Source organism: Medicago sativa, chromosome 1, assembly GCF_051527215.1.
Source record: "Medicago sativa cultivar Bolivia chromosome 1, Bolivia_mono, whole genome shotgun sequence".
In the NCBI taxonomy this organism is placed as follows: Eukaryota; Viridiplantae; Streptophyta; class Magnoliopsida; order Fabales; family Fabaceae; genus Medicago; species Medicago sativa.
Window position 1 is genome coordinate 69,135,001 of NC_140749.1, and position 20,407 is coordinate 69,155,407.

At 33.5% G+C, this 20,407-nt stretch overlaps 2 protein-coding genes across 2 annotated transcripts; one reads left to right on the forward strand and one right to left on the reverse strand.

Moving 5' to 3' along the window:
* Positions 1-1,363: 1,363 nt before the first annotated feature.
* On the reverse strand, positions 1,364-2,998 carry LOC146956795 (uncharacterized). The gene has a single exon (XM_085749715.1). It carries the CDS (start codon positions 2,996-2,998, stop codon positions 1,364-1,366), a length of 1,635 nt encoding a protein of 544 aa, XP_085605841.1.
* A 2,464-nt stretch (positions 2,999-5,462) lies between these two features.
* LOC146956796 (uncharacterized) lies at positions 5,463-12,213 on the forward strand. Its single transcript, XM_085749721.1, has 5 exons — positions 5,463-5,534; positions 5,684-5,752; positions 6,581-6,650; positions 9,095-10,282; positions 10,363-12,213. The coding sequence occupies exons 1-5, from the start codon at positions 5,463-5,465 to the stop codon at positions 11,997-11,999; spliced, it is 3,036 nt and encodes a 1,011-aa protein (XP_085605847.1). The 3' UTR covers positions 12,000-12,213.
* The last annotated feature ends 8,194 nt before the right edge of the window (positions 12,214-20,407 follow it).

Here is a 20,407-nt window from a genome sequence, read left to right on the forward strand (position 1 = left end):
TTTTTTGGTGATTGGGGAGGTTAGTGCAAGTTTACCATTGTCATCTATGGAAGGGTGAATGCCAGCATTGAAGCTTCGGTCATGGTTTGGTTGGTCTCCACTGAAGAAAGTCTTGAAATATTTGTGGGCTTCTTCTTGGAGAGTGTCACTGTCAGAGGACCAGGTACCACAAGGGAGTTGGAGCCTATGAATTCTATTCTTCTTTCTTCTAATGATGGTTTGAGCATGGAAGAAAGCAGTGTTTTTATCGCCAAATTTGACCCACTTCTCTCTAGACTTTTGGTACCAAAGCATTTCTTCTTGGAAAAGGATGTGGTTATATTCTTGTTGAAGCTCTTTTTCAAGGAGGGAATGCCTGGTTGAGTCTACCCTTTCAAGGTAATTTTGGATGCCTTTTAGCCTGTTTTCGATATGCTTCTTTCTTTGAAAAATGTTTCCAAAGACTTCAAGGTTGAAAGTGGTGGAGTTCTCCTTGACTTTATTTAAGGACTCGGAGATGTTTTGATTGGTGTGTTGCCAAGAATTTTTTACGAGCTCCGCATAATCTTTGTGGTCAATCCAAGCTGCTTCAAAACGGAAAGGTCGAGGTCCTCTTGCTAAGGGAAGTCCACCAAAGCGGAGAAAAAGGGGATTATGATCAGAGTGGAGACGACATAAAACCTCAACAAAAGCTTCCGGAAAAGATATGCGCCAATCCATGTTAGCAAGCCCTCTATCAAGCTTTTTAGAGAGAATGCGAATGCCATTATTATTTTTGTGCCAAGTAAAACGACCACCTGTGGTTGAGAGGTCGAGAAGGTTGCAAGAAATCATAAAATTAGAGAAAGAGGCAGCTCTGTTGTGATGGAAGACTCCACCTCTTTGGTCACTAGGAAGAAGTGTTTCATTGAAATCACCTATGAGCATCCAAGGGCCATCAATGGTGTGGTTGATATTCACAAGATGGGACCAGAGGTTGGGGCGCAAGGTAGGGTTAGGGCTTGCATATATACAAGTGCAAGTAGTGGTGGCGCTACCACGGCTAATAGAGAAGGTTAAGGAGTGAGAGTTGGAATCGATGACAGTAGTGATAATGTTAACTGCAGAATGCTTCAGGAGCCAAATCCCTCCAGATTGGCCAATAGCTTCAATGATGTGAATGGGAGTGTAACCAGAGTTTGTCCAGAAGGAGGAGAGTCTACTAAAAGGAACATGTGTTTCATAGATTGCCATAATAGATGGATTATGCTTTCTCATCAATTCTTTCAGATGTCTTCTGGAGTTGTTATTTTGAGCCCCTCTAATATTCCAAGAGAGGATGGTTATATCGAAAAGAGCTTCCATAACAAACGGAGACAGATGATGAGAACAAAGAAGGTAGAAGCTACGTAATCATAGCCTCCTCATTGGCTTCATAGGAGGCATTATCTTCTGTAGCGATGGTTTTGGCTTTGGGGTCATCCTGGATATTTTCAACAGTAACGTGGCAAATACTTTTGTTGCTATTATTGAGATCCAGATCATCACGGCTTGGGGAGCTTGTGTTCATGCTGATGATGGTGTAGTTTTGTTCACGGTTGGGAGTTTTTACTTCAGGTGGGGCAGGTTTGTGATTATTCATGGTGGCTTTTTGGTTGTTGGGAATTTTTTGGACATGTTTTGCCACGTAGGCGGACTTGATAGGGCTCTTTGGGTTCTTTGGATTGTTGGCTTCAGATAACGTATCAGTTTGACCAATAGAATAATGCAAATCATGATCAATCATTAGCTCATCATCATGGCGGCGACGTTTGTTTTCTTTTGGGATTTGACTTGCATGTGTGTGGTCAAAGTGGTAGGAGCGTGCCTGAGTTGTTTGGTTAGGTGGGCCAGGTTTGTTTTTAGGGTTCATGTTTTTTAGGGCATGCACCTTATTGGTTTGAGGCTTAGCGGTCTTTGGAGAGAATAGGGTGGGGTTATTGTTGTTTTTCTTTTTTCTGGTTACAAGCAACCAATCCCCATGGAGCTCATTATTTTCACCATCAATGCTAATTACTGTGTCATTATTAGCTGATGATTGTGGAGTAAGATTTGTAACTTCCTTACCGTTATGAGGTGCCTGAATTGAATGCAGTTCCATGGTTGTAGGCATGTGTTGTTGCGTCTGATGGTTGTCATCATGGTGGTTGACGGCGGTTTGTTGAGGAGGAGGGGCGGTGGTGTTGGTGTTGATCGGCATGTTGGTGCAATTCCTTCCCAGATGTCCGTAACAGCCACAACTGGTGCAAATTAGATGTAAGCCCTCATACTGGACTTTATACCAATGGTCGTTCACCCAAATTTTTCCTACTACCGGTACAGTGAGGTCAATCTCCACACAAACTCGAGCAAATTTGCCACGTTCAATTTTTAAGGTGTTTGTGTCGACTTTAATAGGGCGGCCAAGAGCAGTAGCCATAGCTAAGAGGAAGCTTTCGTCGTAGTAAACTAGGTTAAGGCCTGGAAATCTTACCCAAACAATTGTTTTGTCCACTTTTGCGTTTGGAGAAGCAAATTCTGGTGTCCAGTGGGTCACGGCGAGGCAGTGATCAAAGATTAGCCAGGGGCCTCCGGTGATGACTTTTTCTTTGTCTGCAGCTTGATCAAATTTTACCATGTAAAATCCGTTGTCGTTGTCCATGATTTCGAATCCTCCTTGGGGCTTCCATGTTTTTTGTAGTCGATCTCTCATGGTATGGTATCCTAGGTTTTTCCCTAGCAGCTTGACAACAATGGCATCTTTCCATGGCATGCAAAGCTCTTGGAAGACGGATGGTTCCAGGTGAATCTTTGGTAGAAGCCTATTTCCATTCTCATGTTCAATGCGGACAAGCTTTTTTTCAATCATGTCCTCTTTTTCACGGGTTAGGGTTTCTTGGGAGGGTCCTAGGAGCTTATCTCGGAAAGAAATCTTTTGCGGTGGAGGCTTTTGGGGGTCGGGCGGTTTATCGTTGGCTTGGGGGCGGCGGTCACTGTGGGCAGAGAAAACAAAATCGCTCATAGCGCTCATTCCTGGAGATGTTTTTCCCAAAATCATTTTTTTTTTAAGTGTGTGAGTTACAAATAAATAAATAATTTGAGTATCCATCACAATTTCCATACTCTTATAATTATAAATAAATAAGGTTTTTTGAGTATCCATCACAATTTCCATACTCTTATAATTATAAATAAATAATTAAATACCTGGTTTGGTATCTGCTGCATTCTTCTTTTTTAATCCTTCAGACTAAATAAATGCCCTTTGTTGAAGTGAAATTAAATTAAACAAACATGCGCAAGGTAAACATATTATAGGCTTCCTCTCAAAAAATATATATCATAGGCTTGTGTGACTTGTGATGTATACGTTTAATTAGCAATTTATCTTATACTCCCTTCGTTTCAAAATGAGCGTCGTTTTAGGTGTTTACACACATATTAAAAAATGCAATGATTAAAAGAAAGAGAAAAGTTATTTTACCAAACTATCCTTGTTAACTATTGATTAGTTTTAAAAGTAATAATTTGGAAGAAGTGTGCAGAGTATTAATTGGAGGGTACAATTGAAAAGAAAAAGTTATTATTGCATTGGAAACTGAAATTGACATTCATTTTGAAACAATTTTTTTTTGCTAAAGCGACACTTACTTTGAAACGGAGGGAGTACTATTAAATGCCCACGTGATGGTCACGAGCAGGATATACAGTATATTACATCTTAGACTGAAATTTATATTAGTTTTATCTTATTTCATAAAAAGGAGTGAACTTTCTTTACTGCAATTTTTTTTGAGTTATTTACTACAATTTTTTTTTAAACTACACATATTTTTAGAAGTATATTTTGTTTAAAAGTGAACTTTAGGACGACTAATTTTTTTTTTGGATGTGTACATTTTAAGCTTTTTTTTTGGACGGTAAATTAATTTTTACTTTTCATAGTTTAGTCACATTTATTTAAACTCCTCATCCATCTTTAAAAATGTATTTTGCGAAGACGAAACACAGGTCCTCTTACTCATACTTAAGTGAACTCTTGTGCAAAACAAACAAGATATAATATGCAGACCCAATGATAATGACAACCAACTAAACAGTTCAAATGACAATATTTCATTATAACAAATCTAGCAAGTGTAAAGCAAATCCACAATTAAATCAAAGAATAAAGATAAAGAGTAGAAGGACAAATGCATCAAAATTGTTTACCCAAACCGACTCAAATTGACTTGTGTATAAGATAGAGCAATTCTTTCTTTTCACATGCTACTTAAAATCACATATAATTGTCCCCACAAACATATGGTGGCATTTCACATGGGAAGGCATAAAACCTTCCCACCATGGGAAAATTCACTTTAACCACTAGGATCAATGGAAGAACACAATCTTATCATACACTTTCAACACTATATTATTTTCTAACACCTTCCACCACCCTTCTCTCTCATTCCTCTCTACCACCAGCAACATCAAGCAACATGTAATACATTGTTTTATAAAAAAAAAATCTGCAACGCAGAATTAAAAAATTTGGAGAAGGTGAAATCAGCCACCATTTGAATAGGTGCATAGTGTTCATCTTACCCATCTTTTCTGCAATAACAATTAAAGTTTTGAATATCAATTGCTAAAATTAATTAAAAAATAAATGACCGCCATTTTAACTACTGTTAAAGTCTTCCTTTATTTTTTGTTTCATTTTTTTTTATTGAATTCAAGGGTTCAACCTTGAAGCTTTATCAATTGTTGGCATGTTCTTTTTCTGGCAAATTTTTTTTTCCAACTATGGGGTCCGTTGTTTGTGTCCATCACCGCCATCCCTTTTCCCGCCGACCACTGCTTCCGCCTTCCCTCCGTTGTTTGCCACCGCATGACTAGTTTAAGGGTAGAAGAATTCAGTCTCAAAGTTCAAGCTATTATCCTAAAATGAGCTGATGGTATTGAGGATTTATAAAACCAAATTGAAATTTTTTTGGATCTCAAATTTATTTGACGTCTTACTTGGGCATTTCTTTAAAAACTGAAAGAAGCAGGTTGTGGAGAGGGTAAAATCGCGGCATGGCCTCTGGAGAGGGTGAATCTTGCAAAGGCAGGTTTGAGTTTAAGGCAGGTTTGGGATTGTACACCCACCACCCCACATCATCATCGTTTAAGTTTAATTTTTTGTTTTTGGTATATTTTCAATCAAAACAAGGTTTTTGCTCCCATGGACTCCAGTATCAGTTATATGGGTTGTGTGAATATGTTTAACCATTGAACAATTTTGGTTATATAAATTTAGTAAGCAAATGGACAAATTTAATTTAGCATAAAATTTGGTATTATCAAACTTAACAAAAACAGATCTGCATATTGTCTACAAAAACAGAAGAAGAATTTGGTTAGGAGGAAAATTGAAAAGGAAAATATGATATCAAAGTGAGATGGCTCCTCCACATTTCTGGTTCGCACTAGATGGGAATTAGAATTGGGATGAGATGATGGGCGGTGAAGCAGCTGGTGGTGTGTTTGATGTTGCTGTAGGTGGGAAGGAGAGAAGGGTTGTGGAAGATGTAAAAGAAATAATCTAATGTTGAGTGTCTATGATAACACATTTAATCTAATGGCTGAAATAAATTTTCCCATGGTGGGAAGGGATTGTACCTTCCCATGTGAACCTTCACCTAATTCAATTGATATAAACATTGCATTATATATGTAGGTGGCATTTCACATGGGAAAGGGCAATCTTTTCCCACCATGGGAAAGTCAATTTCATCCATTAGATCAAGTAAGGAACACAGTCTTATCATACACTCTCAACACTAGATTTTATTGTCACTATCTTCCATCATCATCTTTCTCCCTCATCCCCACCAACCCACCACCATCAACGGTGCAACACCATCAAAACCACCTTACAGTCAAATGAAAATCAAACAAGCCAAACAAAATCAGATTAAAAAAAGGAAATATTTTTTGAAAAATGAAGATCTGAAATGTTTTACCTTTTTAGATGTAAATATTTTGTTGTTTAAAGCTGAAAAATGAAGATCAGAGGAATGAATCTAACTGTATATGAGTGATTCATTTCAAATGTTCCAATGACACAATCGTTGATCACTAATTTCACTATTGCATCTCTAGAATCAATATATAAAATTTTGTTTTACCTTTTCACTTGATTTTCATTTCTATTCAGTGAACTAGCAATTACTTCACCGGTGAATCTAAATTTTCCTTTAACTTTAATTCCATTTCTTTGGAACGATGCATCTATATGTTCTCAATTAGCAATTATTTTCACTATACCAGTTTTCTATGAATATAAATATTTTAATTTTTAATTAATAATTTTAAATCTTTGGAGTAACTCAATAATGATAGGAGTGCCATGAGTAATTGAATTAATCAATATATATTTAAGATTTATAAATTTTAATGAGACAGCACCCTGAATTCGTCAGTTTTAGCGTTCTTAGTAAGATGTGGATCAAATTTCAGAAGCTTTTTAGTTGACTGCAAGTATGTTTTGAAGGAAAGAGTTTGAGTGTGGCAAGACACCAATCAACGAAGTTCTAAAGTAACCAGGTACAGTGAAAGCTTCTTGCCACCACAGTCTGATGTTGCTGGGACTGGTTATGATGGTGTTGCCGGTGGTGGGTTGGTGGGGATGAAGGAGAGAGATGGTGGAAGATAGTGACAATAAAATAAAGTGTTGAGAATGTATGATAAAACTATGTTCCTTACTTGATCTAATGGATGGAATTGACTTTCCCATGGTGGGAAAGGATTGCCCTTTCCCATGTGAAATGCCACCATATATGTAAAGGTTGGAGATTGAATCTCGTATTCTTCATTTATTCATCTTAAAATGTGAAATTCTAATCATTATATTATTTAAAAAATAAATTAAAAAATCACATCTACGTGACTACTTGACCATTAGTCCATTACGTAGAACTCATCAACATACACAATAATTTTCATATAAAAGAAATAAATATAAAAATTTAAACAAGCATTAACAATGATTAATCAAGCAGGGAAACATTAGAATACCTGCACGTGACCCCAAAAATTGTTGTTTTCCACCTTTCCAACGGTTGTTGAATCAGTGGACTTTTCTGCAATCTAATAAGAAAATCTGGTTAAAAAACTTTACCTTTTTCTATATTATCATATAATACCTAAATGTGCTTCATCTATAAATTAAGTTCTTGATTAAAAAAATGTATAAGAAAAATTCAATTTTTTAATAAAAATGGGAAAATTCTTTGAAAATTAATTGATCGATGAGCTTCTAATCAAATTAATTAAATCTAATTAAGTGATGATATATGAATGTCGTCGACATCTAAACCCTAGATTCACTTCAATAAAAAAACAACGTGCAATTTTACAATTTAAATTAAAAAATCTCGACTATTGAATGAATATCAGATGACATGTAGTCTAATGATACTAAGGCGACTTTGAAATATATTTCGAAATAAGAGTTGTTCGTTGATCTTTATCAAACACCGAATCGACAAATACACGACGATAGCAAATTCAAATCGTAGAAACTTTTCGATTAAAAATAATCAAAAATAAAAAAATTTGCAACAATAAGTTGACATGATAGAGCACATAATAAAAAAATTGTCGTGTATGCCATTTAATTGGCCTAAATATCAGTAATCAATTGGATTGATTTTTGCTCAAAATATAAAATTAAAAACCATCCCTTTTACATTCCACCCTAATCATATTTATGAAAATAAATGGTGGATTAGCTTCAGATCTAACATAATTAAGAGAGAAATGAAAATGAAGAGGGAAAGAGAGAAAGTACCTAATTCGATATATCTTTGTTAAAAATGGTGCTTAAACAAGTTCTTCCATTTGAATTAGAAGATGACGACCTTTATTATAAGCTATACTATGCGCAAATGTAACGGGGGGTCTCAGTAATGGAAATTGTAACTTCAATTATTTAATTTTCTATATTGGATGAAATAAATGAAATATATATATAATATATATATTGTTTGACCAAAAAAAGTATAATATATATTATCAGTGTAATTTTTTTTATCAAAGTCAAACACCTTTTATAATTTAAATTAACTGTGACCGATAGACAATGTAAAAAAAAGATGCATAGATTGTATATAATAAAAAATAATGCTTAGATTGTATAAAATAATATAATAAATTCCAGGAGGAACCCTGTTGTGGTAATATATTTCATTTTAGTCTCTTCAAAAAAAAAATAATAATAAATTAATTCTTCAAAAAAAAATAATAAATCAAATTCTTCTAACAATACACATTAAATTGGCTTATCACCACAACAAGACATGCTACCTTTAATAAATGTTCTTTCTTTTTTAAAAAGTTTTTTTTTTAATAAATATGCTAAATTGATAATTTAGTCCCCTTTATGATTTATAAATTTTTGTCCAATAACTCCTAAAACGTCCTGTTTGGTCCCTTTATGTTCACCCCCGTTTGTCCCTTTGATCCATGTTTGTTAACTTTAACCTCAAGAAAATTGCTTTTTTGACAAAGAATACTTCCAATTGACACATGGAAATGACCATATTGCCCCTAGCGGTAGTTAACTACCGCTGGGAAACACGCCGTCTGTTAACTGCCGCTGGTACCCAGCGGTTGTTAACTGCCGCTGAAGTCTTTCCCCCCAAAACCAGCAAACCCCTACCTCACCTATTCATTCATCACCTTTCTCATTTCCAAAACATACCAAAAAAAAAACCCATTTCAAAATTGTTGTGTTAAAATCATGCCTCCAAATCATTGCTGATCGATTGCTAAGACGTTTCTACACACAAAATGCATCAAAGAACAGGTATTACAACGTTAAAATCCATTGCATTTGATTGATTTTTCTGATTTTTTTTTGTTCTGACACGCGTTGTAGCGGCAGTTAACTACCGCTGGGAGTGAACGGCTGTTAACTGCCGCTGGTAACTTAGAAAAATTTTCAAATTTTCTAAGTGCAGTAGCTACTGCCCAAATTTTTTTTTTCCATTTTTTTTTTCTTTTGTATTTTTTTGTTTATGTTAATATATGATATTAGATAGATGTTTATTAATTAGTTTAGTAATTGTATGTTGTTTATTTATAGATAATGTTGAGAATGCGGGTGATGATTCAGGTGATCGAAAACCTAAAGTTGTCGAATCCATTAAGGTTGAAGCTCCCGCTAAGGTCGAAGTCTCCGTTAAAGTTGAGGCTTTAAGCGTCAATTCCGATGTGTGGAAACTTCGTGACAACGAAGTGGACACGGCACATTTCTTTTCAACCCAAGACACATGGAAAGATAAAAACGAATTGCTCGGTTGGGTCCGTCGACAAGCAAATAGGGCTGGATTTACGGTTATCATTAGAAGATTGTGTGAAGGAAGAAATGCTATGTTGGAGTTAGTTTGTGAACGGAGCGGCGAGCACAAAGTACCGAAGACAAAAGTGAAGCATGAAGGAATGGGATCAAGAAAATGTGGGTGTTTGTTCAAGGTGCGTGGATATGTCGTTAGGGAAGACAATGCTTGGAAATTGGCTATTCTTAATGGCGTTCACAACCATGAGATGGTGCCGTATGTAGCAGGGCACCTTCTTGCCGGAAGATTAACGGAGGACGACAAGAAGATTGTACATGATTTGACCGATTCTTCGGTGAAACCAAAAAATATTTTGACAAACTTGAGGAATAAAAGGAAAGAGTCCATGACAAATATCAAGCAAGTCTACAATGAACGTCATAAATTCAAAAAGGCAAAAAGGGGTGACTTGACGGAGATGCAATATCTAATCACAAAGTTGGAAGAGAATAGATATGTTTATTACGTAAGAGAAAAAAAGGAAAGTCAAACCATTCAAGACATATTTTGGACTCATCCAACTTCGGTAAAGTTGTTTAACAATTTTCCTACTGTTTTGATAATGGATTCCACGTACAAAACCAACTTGTATAGGATGCCATTGTTTGAAATAGTTGGAGTCACCTCAACCTATTTGACATATTCGGTTGGTTTTGCATTTATGACGTCCGAGAAGGATCATAACTTTACTTGGGCTTTGCAAATGTTGCTTAAACTTCTTGGACCAAATAGTGATATGCCTAAGGTTGTAGTGACCGACAGGGACACTGGTATGATGAATGCCGTACAAAATGTTCTCCCCAGTAGTAGTGCAATACTTTGTTATTTCCATGTTGGCAAAAATGTTAGATCAAGAATCATCACCGATTGCAAAGTTAAACAAAACGTTGTTGTGGTGGATGGCCAAAAGAAGATTGTCGACGAGGAAAAGCATAGTAAGTTGGTTGATACCATATTTGATGCATGGGAAAAATTGGTTGAATCTCCTACTCAAGAGTTATATGCGCTAATCTAGTGGAATTCCAAGATGCTTGTAAGGATCATCCAAAGTTTCTTCACTATGTTCAAGAAACCATATTGAACCCTTTTAAGGACAAACTAGTGAGGGCATGGACGGACCTTGTGTTACATCTTGGGTGTAGGACCACGAATAGAGTTGAAGGAGCTCATGGTGTGGTGAAGGAATATTTGTCCACCTCCAAGGGTGATTTGGGTACTTGTTTGCATAAAATAAATGAGATGTTGGCAAACCAATTTGGGGAGATACAATCATCGTTTGGTAGGAGCGTTACGGTCTTGGAACATCGATACAAAGATGTCATTTTGTACTCCGGGTTGGGTGGTCATGTGTCTAGACAAGCCATGAATTTTATTTTTGTGGAAGAAGAGCGTGCTAGGAGAACCTTGTGCATTGAGAAGAAAACTTGTGGTTGTGTTCAAAGGACGTCGTATGGCCTACCTTGTGCATGCTTCATTGCTATGAAAATCCGTCACAACATGCCCATTCGATTGGATGAGATACACCCGCATTGGCATAAGTTGTACATGGGTGAAGAACAAAGTAATGAAGATTTGTTTTCGGTCGCGGAGGAGTGGCATGGTATCCAAGAACATCTCCAAAGAGTTCCGTTCCAAATGAAACTAGAAATCAAAGAAGCTTTGCGGTTGTTAGCGTTTCCGGAGACCACATTGTTGTCACCACCTCCAAGAAAGGTGGCAACCAAAGGAGCTCCCAAAAAAATCAAAACCACACGTGGTAGGATCCCATCTACGTGGGAGACTGTTGATTCTCAACATCCGGAAAGTCAATCTTCACCACGGAAAAAATCTTCACAAACTAAAAGGAAAGGTGCTCGCATTGGCATTTCTCTGGTTCCGGTTCCTAAGCCTAGCTTGGTTTCAACAAGTTATGATCCATCCAATCCTATGTATTACATGCCAAAATTCATGAGACCATACATTGAGAGAGTTGTGGATGTTATTGGTGACGGGCATTGTGGGTTTAGGGCTATAGCGGAAGCCTTGGGTTTGACGCAAGAAAGTCATGTTATGGTGCGGAGAGCACTTATTCAAGAGTTGAAAGAGCATAGGAGCAAATACATTGAGGTGTATGTGAGCGAGGACCGTTACAACTACATCTTGGATGGATTATATCCTCCCAAAAATCCTAGTAGCTTTGCACCTCCCGACAAATGGTTGACATTGCCGGATATGGGACACATCGTTGCATCATGTTACAATAGGCCGGTGTTAGAGATGACTACATGGAAAGACTACATCTCCGAGACTTTTTTCCCACTTAGAGGACGACCTCCGGTTAACCCGAAAAGCAACATGATTTGCCTTGGTCTAATCCCTAATCATTTTGTCCTTCTTTCACTAAAAGATGGTTGCCCACTACCTCCAACATCCACGGAGTGGAGAAATCACAGGAGCGAAGAGGCGGCAACATGGGAGGATGAATTTTTGGATCAACACGATCGTTTCCGAACACTCATGGACATTGAGCTCAAAGAGAGACCGGTTCCACCAAAAAAGCCAACAAATCAAGACAGTCCAATTATGTTTGATGACACTCCGGTTAAAGAAAACACCGAATTTAAAGATGTTCTGGAACATTTAGATGATTTGCTTTTATTAGATGAAATGTGACACTTTTTGGTCGGTGTTAATCCGTTTTTTGGTTGATACGCGCCGACGTATTTTTTTTGGATATATAATGTAATAACCAATTTTTTGGGTGATATGTAACTAACCTTTAACTATTTATATGTATATCAATATATTTGAGTTTCGCATTTATTAGTAATTAATGTATATTACGTGTAATGTTTTGCATAATGTGGAAAATTTGATGAATTTCAAACAATTGTTAAACATTAACGCATTATCGGTTTGGTGTAATGTAACCGAATAATTGATAAACTATGAAATGTTGATGTTTGTGATTGCTGGATGTTGTTGTTTCGGTTTGATTTCCTCCGGAATTGCCGTTTGAAATTACAGGTAAAACAGGACACATTTCCTGGGAAAAACCAAGTGCAGACTGCACTGGTTCTGTAACTGGTGTGAGCGGTAGTTAACAACCGCTGGGTACCAGCGGCAGTTAACAGCCGACGTGTTTCCCAGCGGTAGTTAACTACCGCCAGGGGCAATATAGTCATTTCCATGTGTCAATTGGAAGTATTCTATGTCAGAAAAGCAATTTTCTAACCTCAAATGCTTATAGTGGACCAACATTATAGATGGTCCACCATAGACCTAATTAATTTTGTTAATTTTAACTTTTTGATCCTTTTTATCATAAAGGGGATCGTTGGATCATATACGTCCATTGTATCTTACGATGTACCATGAATAACTAAAACTTTTTTCCAACTCTTCATTTTCTTCCTTCCTCGTCATGGGTTTAAAGCAAAGATGATATGATGACGAGGAAAGAAGAAGATGAAGAATTAAAAAGAAAAAAATTAGCTATTGACGGTACATCGTAAGATACAATATCTACATGATATGACGGTCCCTTTATAATAAAAAGATCGAAGAGTTAAAATTAACAAAATCACTAAGGCCTATAGTGGGTCTTCTATAACGTTGGTGTACTATAAACATTTTATGTTAAAGTTAACAGACATGTATTAAATTGACAAATGGAGCTAAACATAAGGGACTAAAGCGGACGTTTTATCAATTATGGGATCAAAATGAAACTAAAAAATTAGTTAGGTGATCAAATAACCAATTTAGCCTAATAAATATTCCATCTCTACATTTTCTCCGCCAGCATGTTTGATTCCCATACAACATAGTTTCAGTGTGACATCATGTGTTACCATCATTATCCACCTGGATTTTATTTTAATTTAATATTATTTTAAGACTGCAAATATAAATTAAAAATGAACTTGACTAAAAAAAATTAAAAAAATGAAGGAAAAAAATATAAAGATTTTCTCCTAGGCAACTAACGGGTATCACGTTTAAAAGAAGTAATAAAATATATAATAGTTGGTCTCACTTGCAAAAGTAGTAATATTTTAAGTACTTTAAATTGGAGTCCTTATTAGTGGGACCTATTTAAGTTAGTGAGACATCTCTATTATATATATTTGCACTATTTTATTTTGATAGTACACATGGCATCCTTATATTGAAAGGTGCATTTATTGTTTTGTGTAATTGGTACATATTATGTGATTTGTGCAAGACTTATGTAATTAACATGATTATTCAAGTTGACTAAAAGGCTTATAATGACAAAAAAATAAATGGAATATTTTATTCAAATTATTTTTGCTATTTAATGTGTTACTAATTTCATTACTAAATTAATGACATAATTGATGTGACTTACTTGCTTCTTTTTTCCTATAAATATTGTTTGTCCGTCTCAAACATCTTCACATCATTTAGAATTCATACTAAAATTTTAAAATTATTCTCAAAATCTCTCTTTTATTTTATTGAAACACTTTTCTTCTTAACATATTTTTTTCATCACTCTAATTTCAAAAATTGATTCAATTTATGATATTACTCCACTACATGTTGTATATATCCATGTATTTTGTTCAAATTCACATATTCATCCTATGATACCCTCGAGTTCTAACAGCTTATGACAAGATATGTACCAATTACATGTTGGTACATAATTCTTAATTATCATTCAATCAAATTGTAATCAACACATCATCATATTAAGTTAGTCAGTCTTGAGTTTTTTTCCCTATATATAGTCAATTTGTCTTTCATCATTTGTATATGCATCTTCCTTTCGTACAAATTGTTTATAATATCATTTATTCGAAATGCAAATATTTCTACCTCCTGACCAATTCAATTTTATTGATTTCATTATTATCAAATTGATTTAGGCACCTTTTTTTTTCCTTCCGAATTTTGATTCCCTTTTATAGGTTTAGCTGTCGGCTCTGTTAATTTTAGGGTTTTCATCCCCATATATATTTACACCTTTTGAAAAAGTTTGCTTCACGTTTTAATGAATTTCATTATTTTTCTATTAATTTGAAGCGACGTAATTGAAAGACGTTTTGAATCAGATTTCTTCATTCCAAAACTATTTTTTTTGCCACTATTAATAATGAGAGATATGTGAAAGGCATGTCAATGTTTTGTTCTTCCAACGTTGAAGTTGTGCATATAAAAGAGAATTCTTCCTTAAAAAAAACAGAGAATTCTCAAGTATTTTTGGGTAACATATTAGTTGATAGTTCTCAAGATATTATATTTTTATCTTACATTTTTGTGGTGCAAACTATTCATGTATGTTGTAGAACAAGAACGACCCCTGCGAAAATGTAGAAAATTTATTTTAGTTATTTTTTTTTCAATGAATTTTATCTAAACCTCACTATTTTCTTTATTATTTTCATTTGCTCCTATTCAAAAGAACTGATTTAATTTATTAAGTTTTTTCGTTTCTATTGTCAATCACTCATTTTCACTAAACATGGCATTAATATATATTATTTCACATAAATTATTTTAACATCAAATCTCATCCATTCATTTCATTTGATAAATTAGTTCACATGCATCAAATACTCTTTATCACCTAATCAAGCATTCCATTTTTATCTCCCCATATTTATTTATTTCTGCCATCAACACATACTCAAACTTCTTTGTTAATTTTTTTACAAATTGCATGATAAAACACATACTTATGGTTGTTTGAGTCACTCATCAACATCGATAATATTTATTTGCCTTTATTTCATACCCATATTTTTTTATTTATTTTAAAATTATATTAAAAAAAAGACAACAATCTCGGCTAAACTATCAATATCTCTATCCGTATCCTTATCTACATCTACAATCTACATCTACATCTACAATATAAACAAGTGAAACCATTTTCATTCAAAATTACATGTGGCATGTTATAGTCTCATTCTAATTAATGTCAGGCTAATTAATGCTAGAAAAATTCAAATTTCCATTACATGGTATATGCTTAGCACTTGGTATTTCAGTCTCAACACATACTTCCATATACTGCCTCTATTTTAAGAAATCATTCGATTTATTATTATGATCAAAATGATATCTAGAAATTTAATTGCCTGATATCAAATCAAACAAAAAACTGTCCATAAAAAAAATCAAACAAGAAACTATCAACTGCCAATTTATGAAATTAAATTCAAATTATTCAACACTTATAACAGTCCTAAAAACAGAATGTTGACAATTGGTTTAATTCAAGACTATCGTTGAATTGTTTCTCACCTATTAAAATCAAATTAAAACCAAAATAAAATAGTGAAAGGTAATGATTCTTTTTGTCACAAAAAGGAAATAAAATAGCTCAGATCTTTATCTCCCATCCTATTCTCATCACTATTACTATTTTTCAAAAATGGTTTTGAGAACGGTAAGAAGATCAAGAACACCTTTAGTTCCTACAATTTCATCAAATTTTATTGTTGATTGCATCAGACTGTTCCCCTTCATCATGGTTTGTGACCATGGTTTAGGATTTTATTGCTAATAGTTGGATTTTTACCTGTACAGGAGAAAATAAGAGGGAGAATGTTAGTTATCAAATAATTTGTTGAGAAATTGATTTTGAAGCTGAAGAAAGGCATAAACGAAAGGGGTCTTGAATCTTCTTTCATGATTTATATTTTGTTCCAATTCTTTCATGATTTATATTTTGTTCCAAATAATTGTCTACTATATATCTTTTTTGAAAATGCTTCATTTGAGACATTATTTTCATCATATAACGATATGATCTTATTCATTAAATTTCTTTTGCTATTAATGTAACATATTTATTTTCCCATATATTTGTTTGCGGATGACCATATTGCTACTCAATGTTCCTCAAATTTACAAAGAACTTATCGGATTTATAACTAAAGTATATCTCAGTTTAATCGACTTTAATTCCTTCCAGTTTGGTTGTGTTTCTTCTAATTGGGAGGAAACTCAACATTATTGAAATTTCTTTTATCGGTTTTGTTTACAACGTGTTCATTATTTTGCAGAGACCTTTATAATATTGAGAACAAAGTAGTTTCCTATCTATATATTGAGTTCAAGGTCGCGCATCCTATATTAACTGTCAGGGCCAAACTTTAGTTTTTTTGGTAATTTGTCATTTACTCATTTTATACCACGAATCATATGTAATAAGTGTGTATTTTAGTCTTTTTAAGGCTTTTGTTTATTTTTCTTCTTTGTGTTGTTTGGATTAGTGTTACATTATAAGAATTTTGAATTAGGGTTTCATTTTTCTTTGTTGCAGCTTCTCTTCTGGATTCTTAAGTTTCTTTTTTGACATATTCTAGATTCTTACGTTGCAAAAGTTTTTCTGAATTTTATTACTATGATTATTTCTAAATTTTGCTAAAAAAAATCTAAATTTTTATTGCAACTTTATTTCTGAATTATGTGTTATCACGGAATTTCATATATTTTATTTTCAGTATTAAATAAATACAAACATTTGAAGAAAAAAATTCCTCTTTTATTTTTCATGAGGGAATTCCTCTTTTATTTAAATGCAGTTTTGGTCGAACCAAACCGTACACCATCGATTCAGTTTGGTTCGTTTTCACTTTTAAAAAATGATAAAACCCAAACCTCATTTGACTTTGAAGAGCATGTAAATGGTAATTTAAAAAAATCATTATAACAATCAATATTTTGAATAAAACACGTTTACTCAATAATATAAGTATTGTACTACCTCTTATACAAACAAAGTTGTAAAGAGTGTATATACACATTAATCAAAATATATCTATTTTAAAAGGGGCACTAGCCAACAAATGTATATTTTTTTTTTTTATGTTAATTTTAAACCGAACCTCCACTAGATAGAACTAGAAAATTAGGTGTAGAACATATACAGTGGCTAGACCTATGGGTTTTTAGATGCAATATTGCACATGTCAAAGCAACTGAAAGTAATAACTTCTTATTGAAAACAACTATTATTTATTAAAAACTACACATTTAATATAAAATGCACAACAATTATTTATTACTAAGACCCATTTAATATTTTTTGAAGTGTTGAGTTTGAGAGATTTTTTTTTTTTTTTAGTTAAATGGGGTTCAATTATGAACCAGCTGCATCACTTTATAAATGCATAAATAAAAGGAAACAAGAACAAAAGGAGTTGGGGGATGGACCAAAACCTTCTCAATAAAGCTAAGCAAAAAGCTGAGGGGCAAACACAAAACCAAGAAAAAAGTAAATAACAAGAAAATAAAAAGTAAAGAAAACCAAAAGAAAAATAAAAGGAACGAACTAAGAGAAAGTCCTTGAGTTATTCTGGTAACATATAAACTCCTAGAGTTTGAAAGATTAAATCTTATTAAGTATTAATTATAAGAGCAAGTGACATGTACATAGAGACTCATTTAAGCAACCAAAAGGAGAGGTCTATTGTGGATGCTCTAACAATCGATTAACTTATTGATGAAAATTTTTGGTCGAAAATAATACAAAATAAATGCTTGCTGAAATTATCAATTTTTAAATATTATTGTTATTATTATATTATTATTATTAATAATAATAAATATTGATTTTTAATGTTTATTAGATATACTAATTAAATGTATCAATTAAGTTTGGTAACTAATTTTATATTTGATATTTTTTTTCGAGTTATCATGAAATTGGTATAAAGCTTACATCACCGCTTAGCAGTGACTAATCTTAGTTGGAAAACCTGTGGGATACATAAGACGAGTTCTCTCATCTCAGTCGAATATTTTCCATACACATGAGGCAGAAATTGAACTGCTATCCACATACTTACGAGGCTCTAATCTATTATCAATTTGACCATTTTTTCCTAGGGTCATAGCTTACATGTTAATTCCAGGTGTTCGTACAACCGGTTCATCATTCAATATTCCATTGAAAATCAATGAAGTATTGATACATGGATTTGAAAAGAAAATACGAGACCTTAAAATTGATATGAAGGCAGCAGAGAGAATCAAACACGAGACCTTAAAAGTAGTCCCAGGCCAAAACAAGTGGGTTAGATCAAACTTATTCATTGTGTTCCCTTATTGACTTTGTTTATCCAAATAATTTGGAAAATATATAGATCTCCAAAAAAATCAAGAGCGAGGGATACTTGCTCAAACTTTGGACCCATTTGAGCACTTTAACAATATTATTTTATCGTTGTTTCCAGAAAACGAGAAGGAAAATATTAGCTTTGATTTGGTTTGTCAATCTGACCAAAATAAAAAGCTACAAAGCAAATCGTATTCAATTGAGTTCTTGAATGATATTAACAGTTGCATATTTCAAACCACAAATTTAGATTTAAAGTTGGATGTCCAATAATATTGATGAGGAACATATACCAAGGTATTGTGTTTCAAAATGAGAAACCCCACATCTTCATCCAAAACCTTAAGACAATATGTATATTACTCATCTCATTTATATGTTCATAAATATCAAATCTTGCTGGCAATATATAATTTTTACTCACACATGACAAATTAGCATTTCTCCCTTAAACGTGAGACTCTCCATGTCTATGATATGATGAAATAGTCAAATAAGGCCAGAGGCACAACATGGTAAAAAAGGTGGCTTGGTGGTGGTTTCATAGAGATGTGTTTTTTTTTTCTCATTTATTTTATGAGAGGAGAGAAATTAAATTAGAAAAATTATTCGAACTAGAAAGAAATGACAAGGAAAACGAGTGAGTTGTGGGTAGTTTTATGAGTTTGTTGAAGGAGTTGGATATTACTGAGTAATTATTCTACCAAAAATATTAGACTCATTAAAAATGTCACATCAATTTAAAATGTACAATAAACATGTATTTTTCAACTCAGCATAACACATAAATGTTTTTCCTTTGTCATATCCCACTAAAGACCAAAAGTGAAGGAACTTAAAATAATAGAGGTTAAATAAAAAAAAAGTTATCGCCTTGACAAATAAAAATTGCATGAAAGCGAACGACTTTCAAAATATAATATTTAACATAAAAAAATTAAACAAATCATCATAATTTCGGGACTGCAAGTGTAACCTACATTGGGTTGTATCTTTGCATTAGGCTAAAAGAAACTAGACAAATGATATCGACACCACAATTTCTCCCAAATTATTTAGGCACACGTTTGTGAGTCATCTCACTTATATCTTATTCAATATCTACTATTCCTTTCATTGTAGAACTTTAACTCTTATTTTACACGATAACATATCTCCCTCAAGTGTGACATTCTCTGTGTCCGTAATTACGTGACATAGCCAAATAAGGTCAAACCGATGTACAACATGATCAAAAAGGTAGATTAATGGTAATTTACTAAAAGTTTGTTTTTGTTCCTTTATTTCATGAGAAGAGATCAAAGAAATTAGAAGATGAAAAATAAATTTGAGATTGAGATAACTGATACCGGTTAAAAAAATAAGAATTGTGTATTTTGTCCATGAGGTTATAAAGAACGAAGTAAGTTGCAAGTGATTTTATGAAATTGTTGAAGGAGTTGAAGATTTTTGTGTAATTAATTTACCAAAAAGTTAGATTGCGTTAAAAAAACTAATTTACCAAAAAGTTAGATTCGGGTAAAAAAACGCAACAACATATAAAGAATTTACTAAGCACATATTTTGTTAACTCAGCATAACACTTAAGTGTTTATCTATGGTTAAATTCCACCAAAGATCAAAGGATAAGGAATTTAATATCTTAGAGATTGATTAAAAAATATTGCATGAAAGTGAACAACACCAAAAACATAAATTTGATATAAAAATTAAATAATTGGCATCCCAAAACTAACGAAACCGTTTATCGTAATGTTGAGAGTTCTAAGGGTGTCTACAGTAGGTTGGACTATCACATTAGGCTAAGTGAAACCACACAATTGTGATTGACATCACATCATTATCCAAAACCTTAAGGCATTAGGTGTATTGGTCATCTTACTTATATGTTTCTCAGCGTCTACTTTGGCATCCAATAATGTGGAACTTTAAGTCACAATTTACACATGAACATATATATCTAAAGTGTGAGACTCAATGC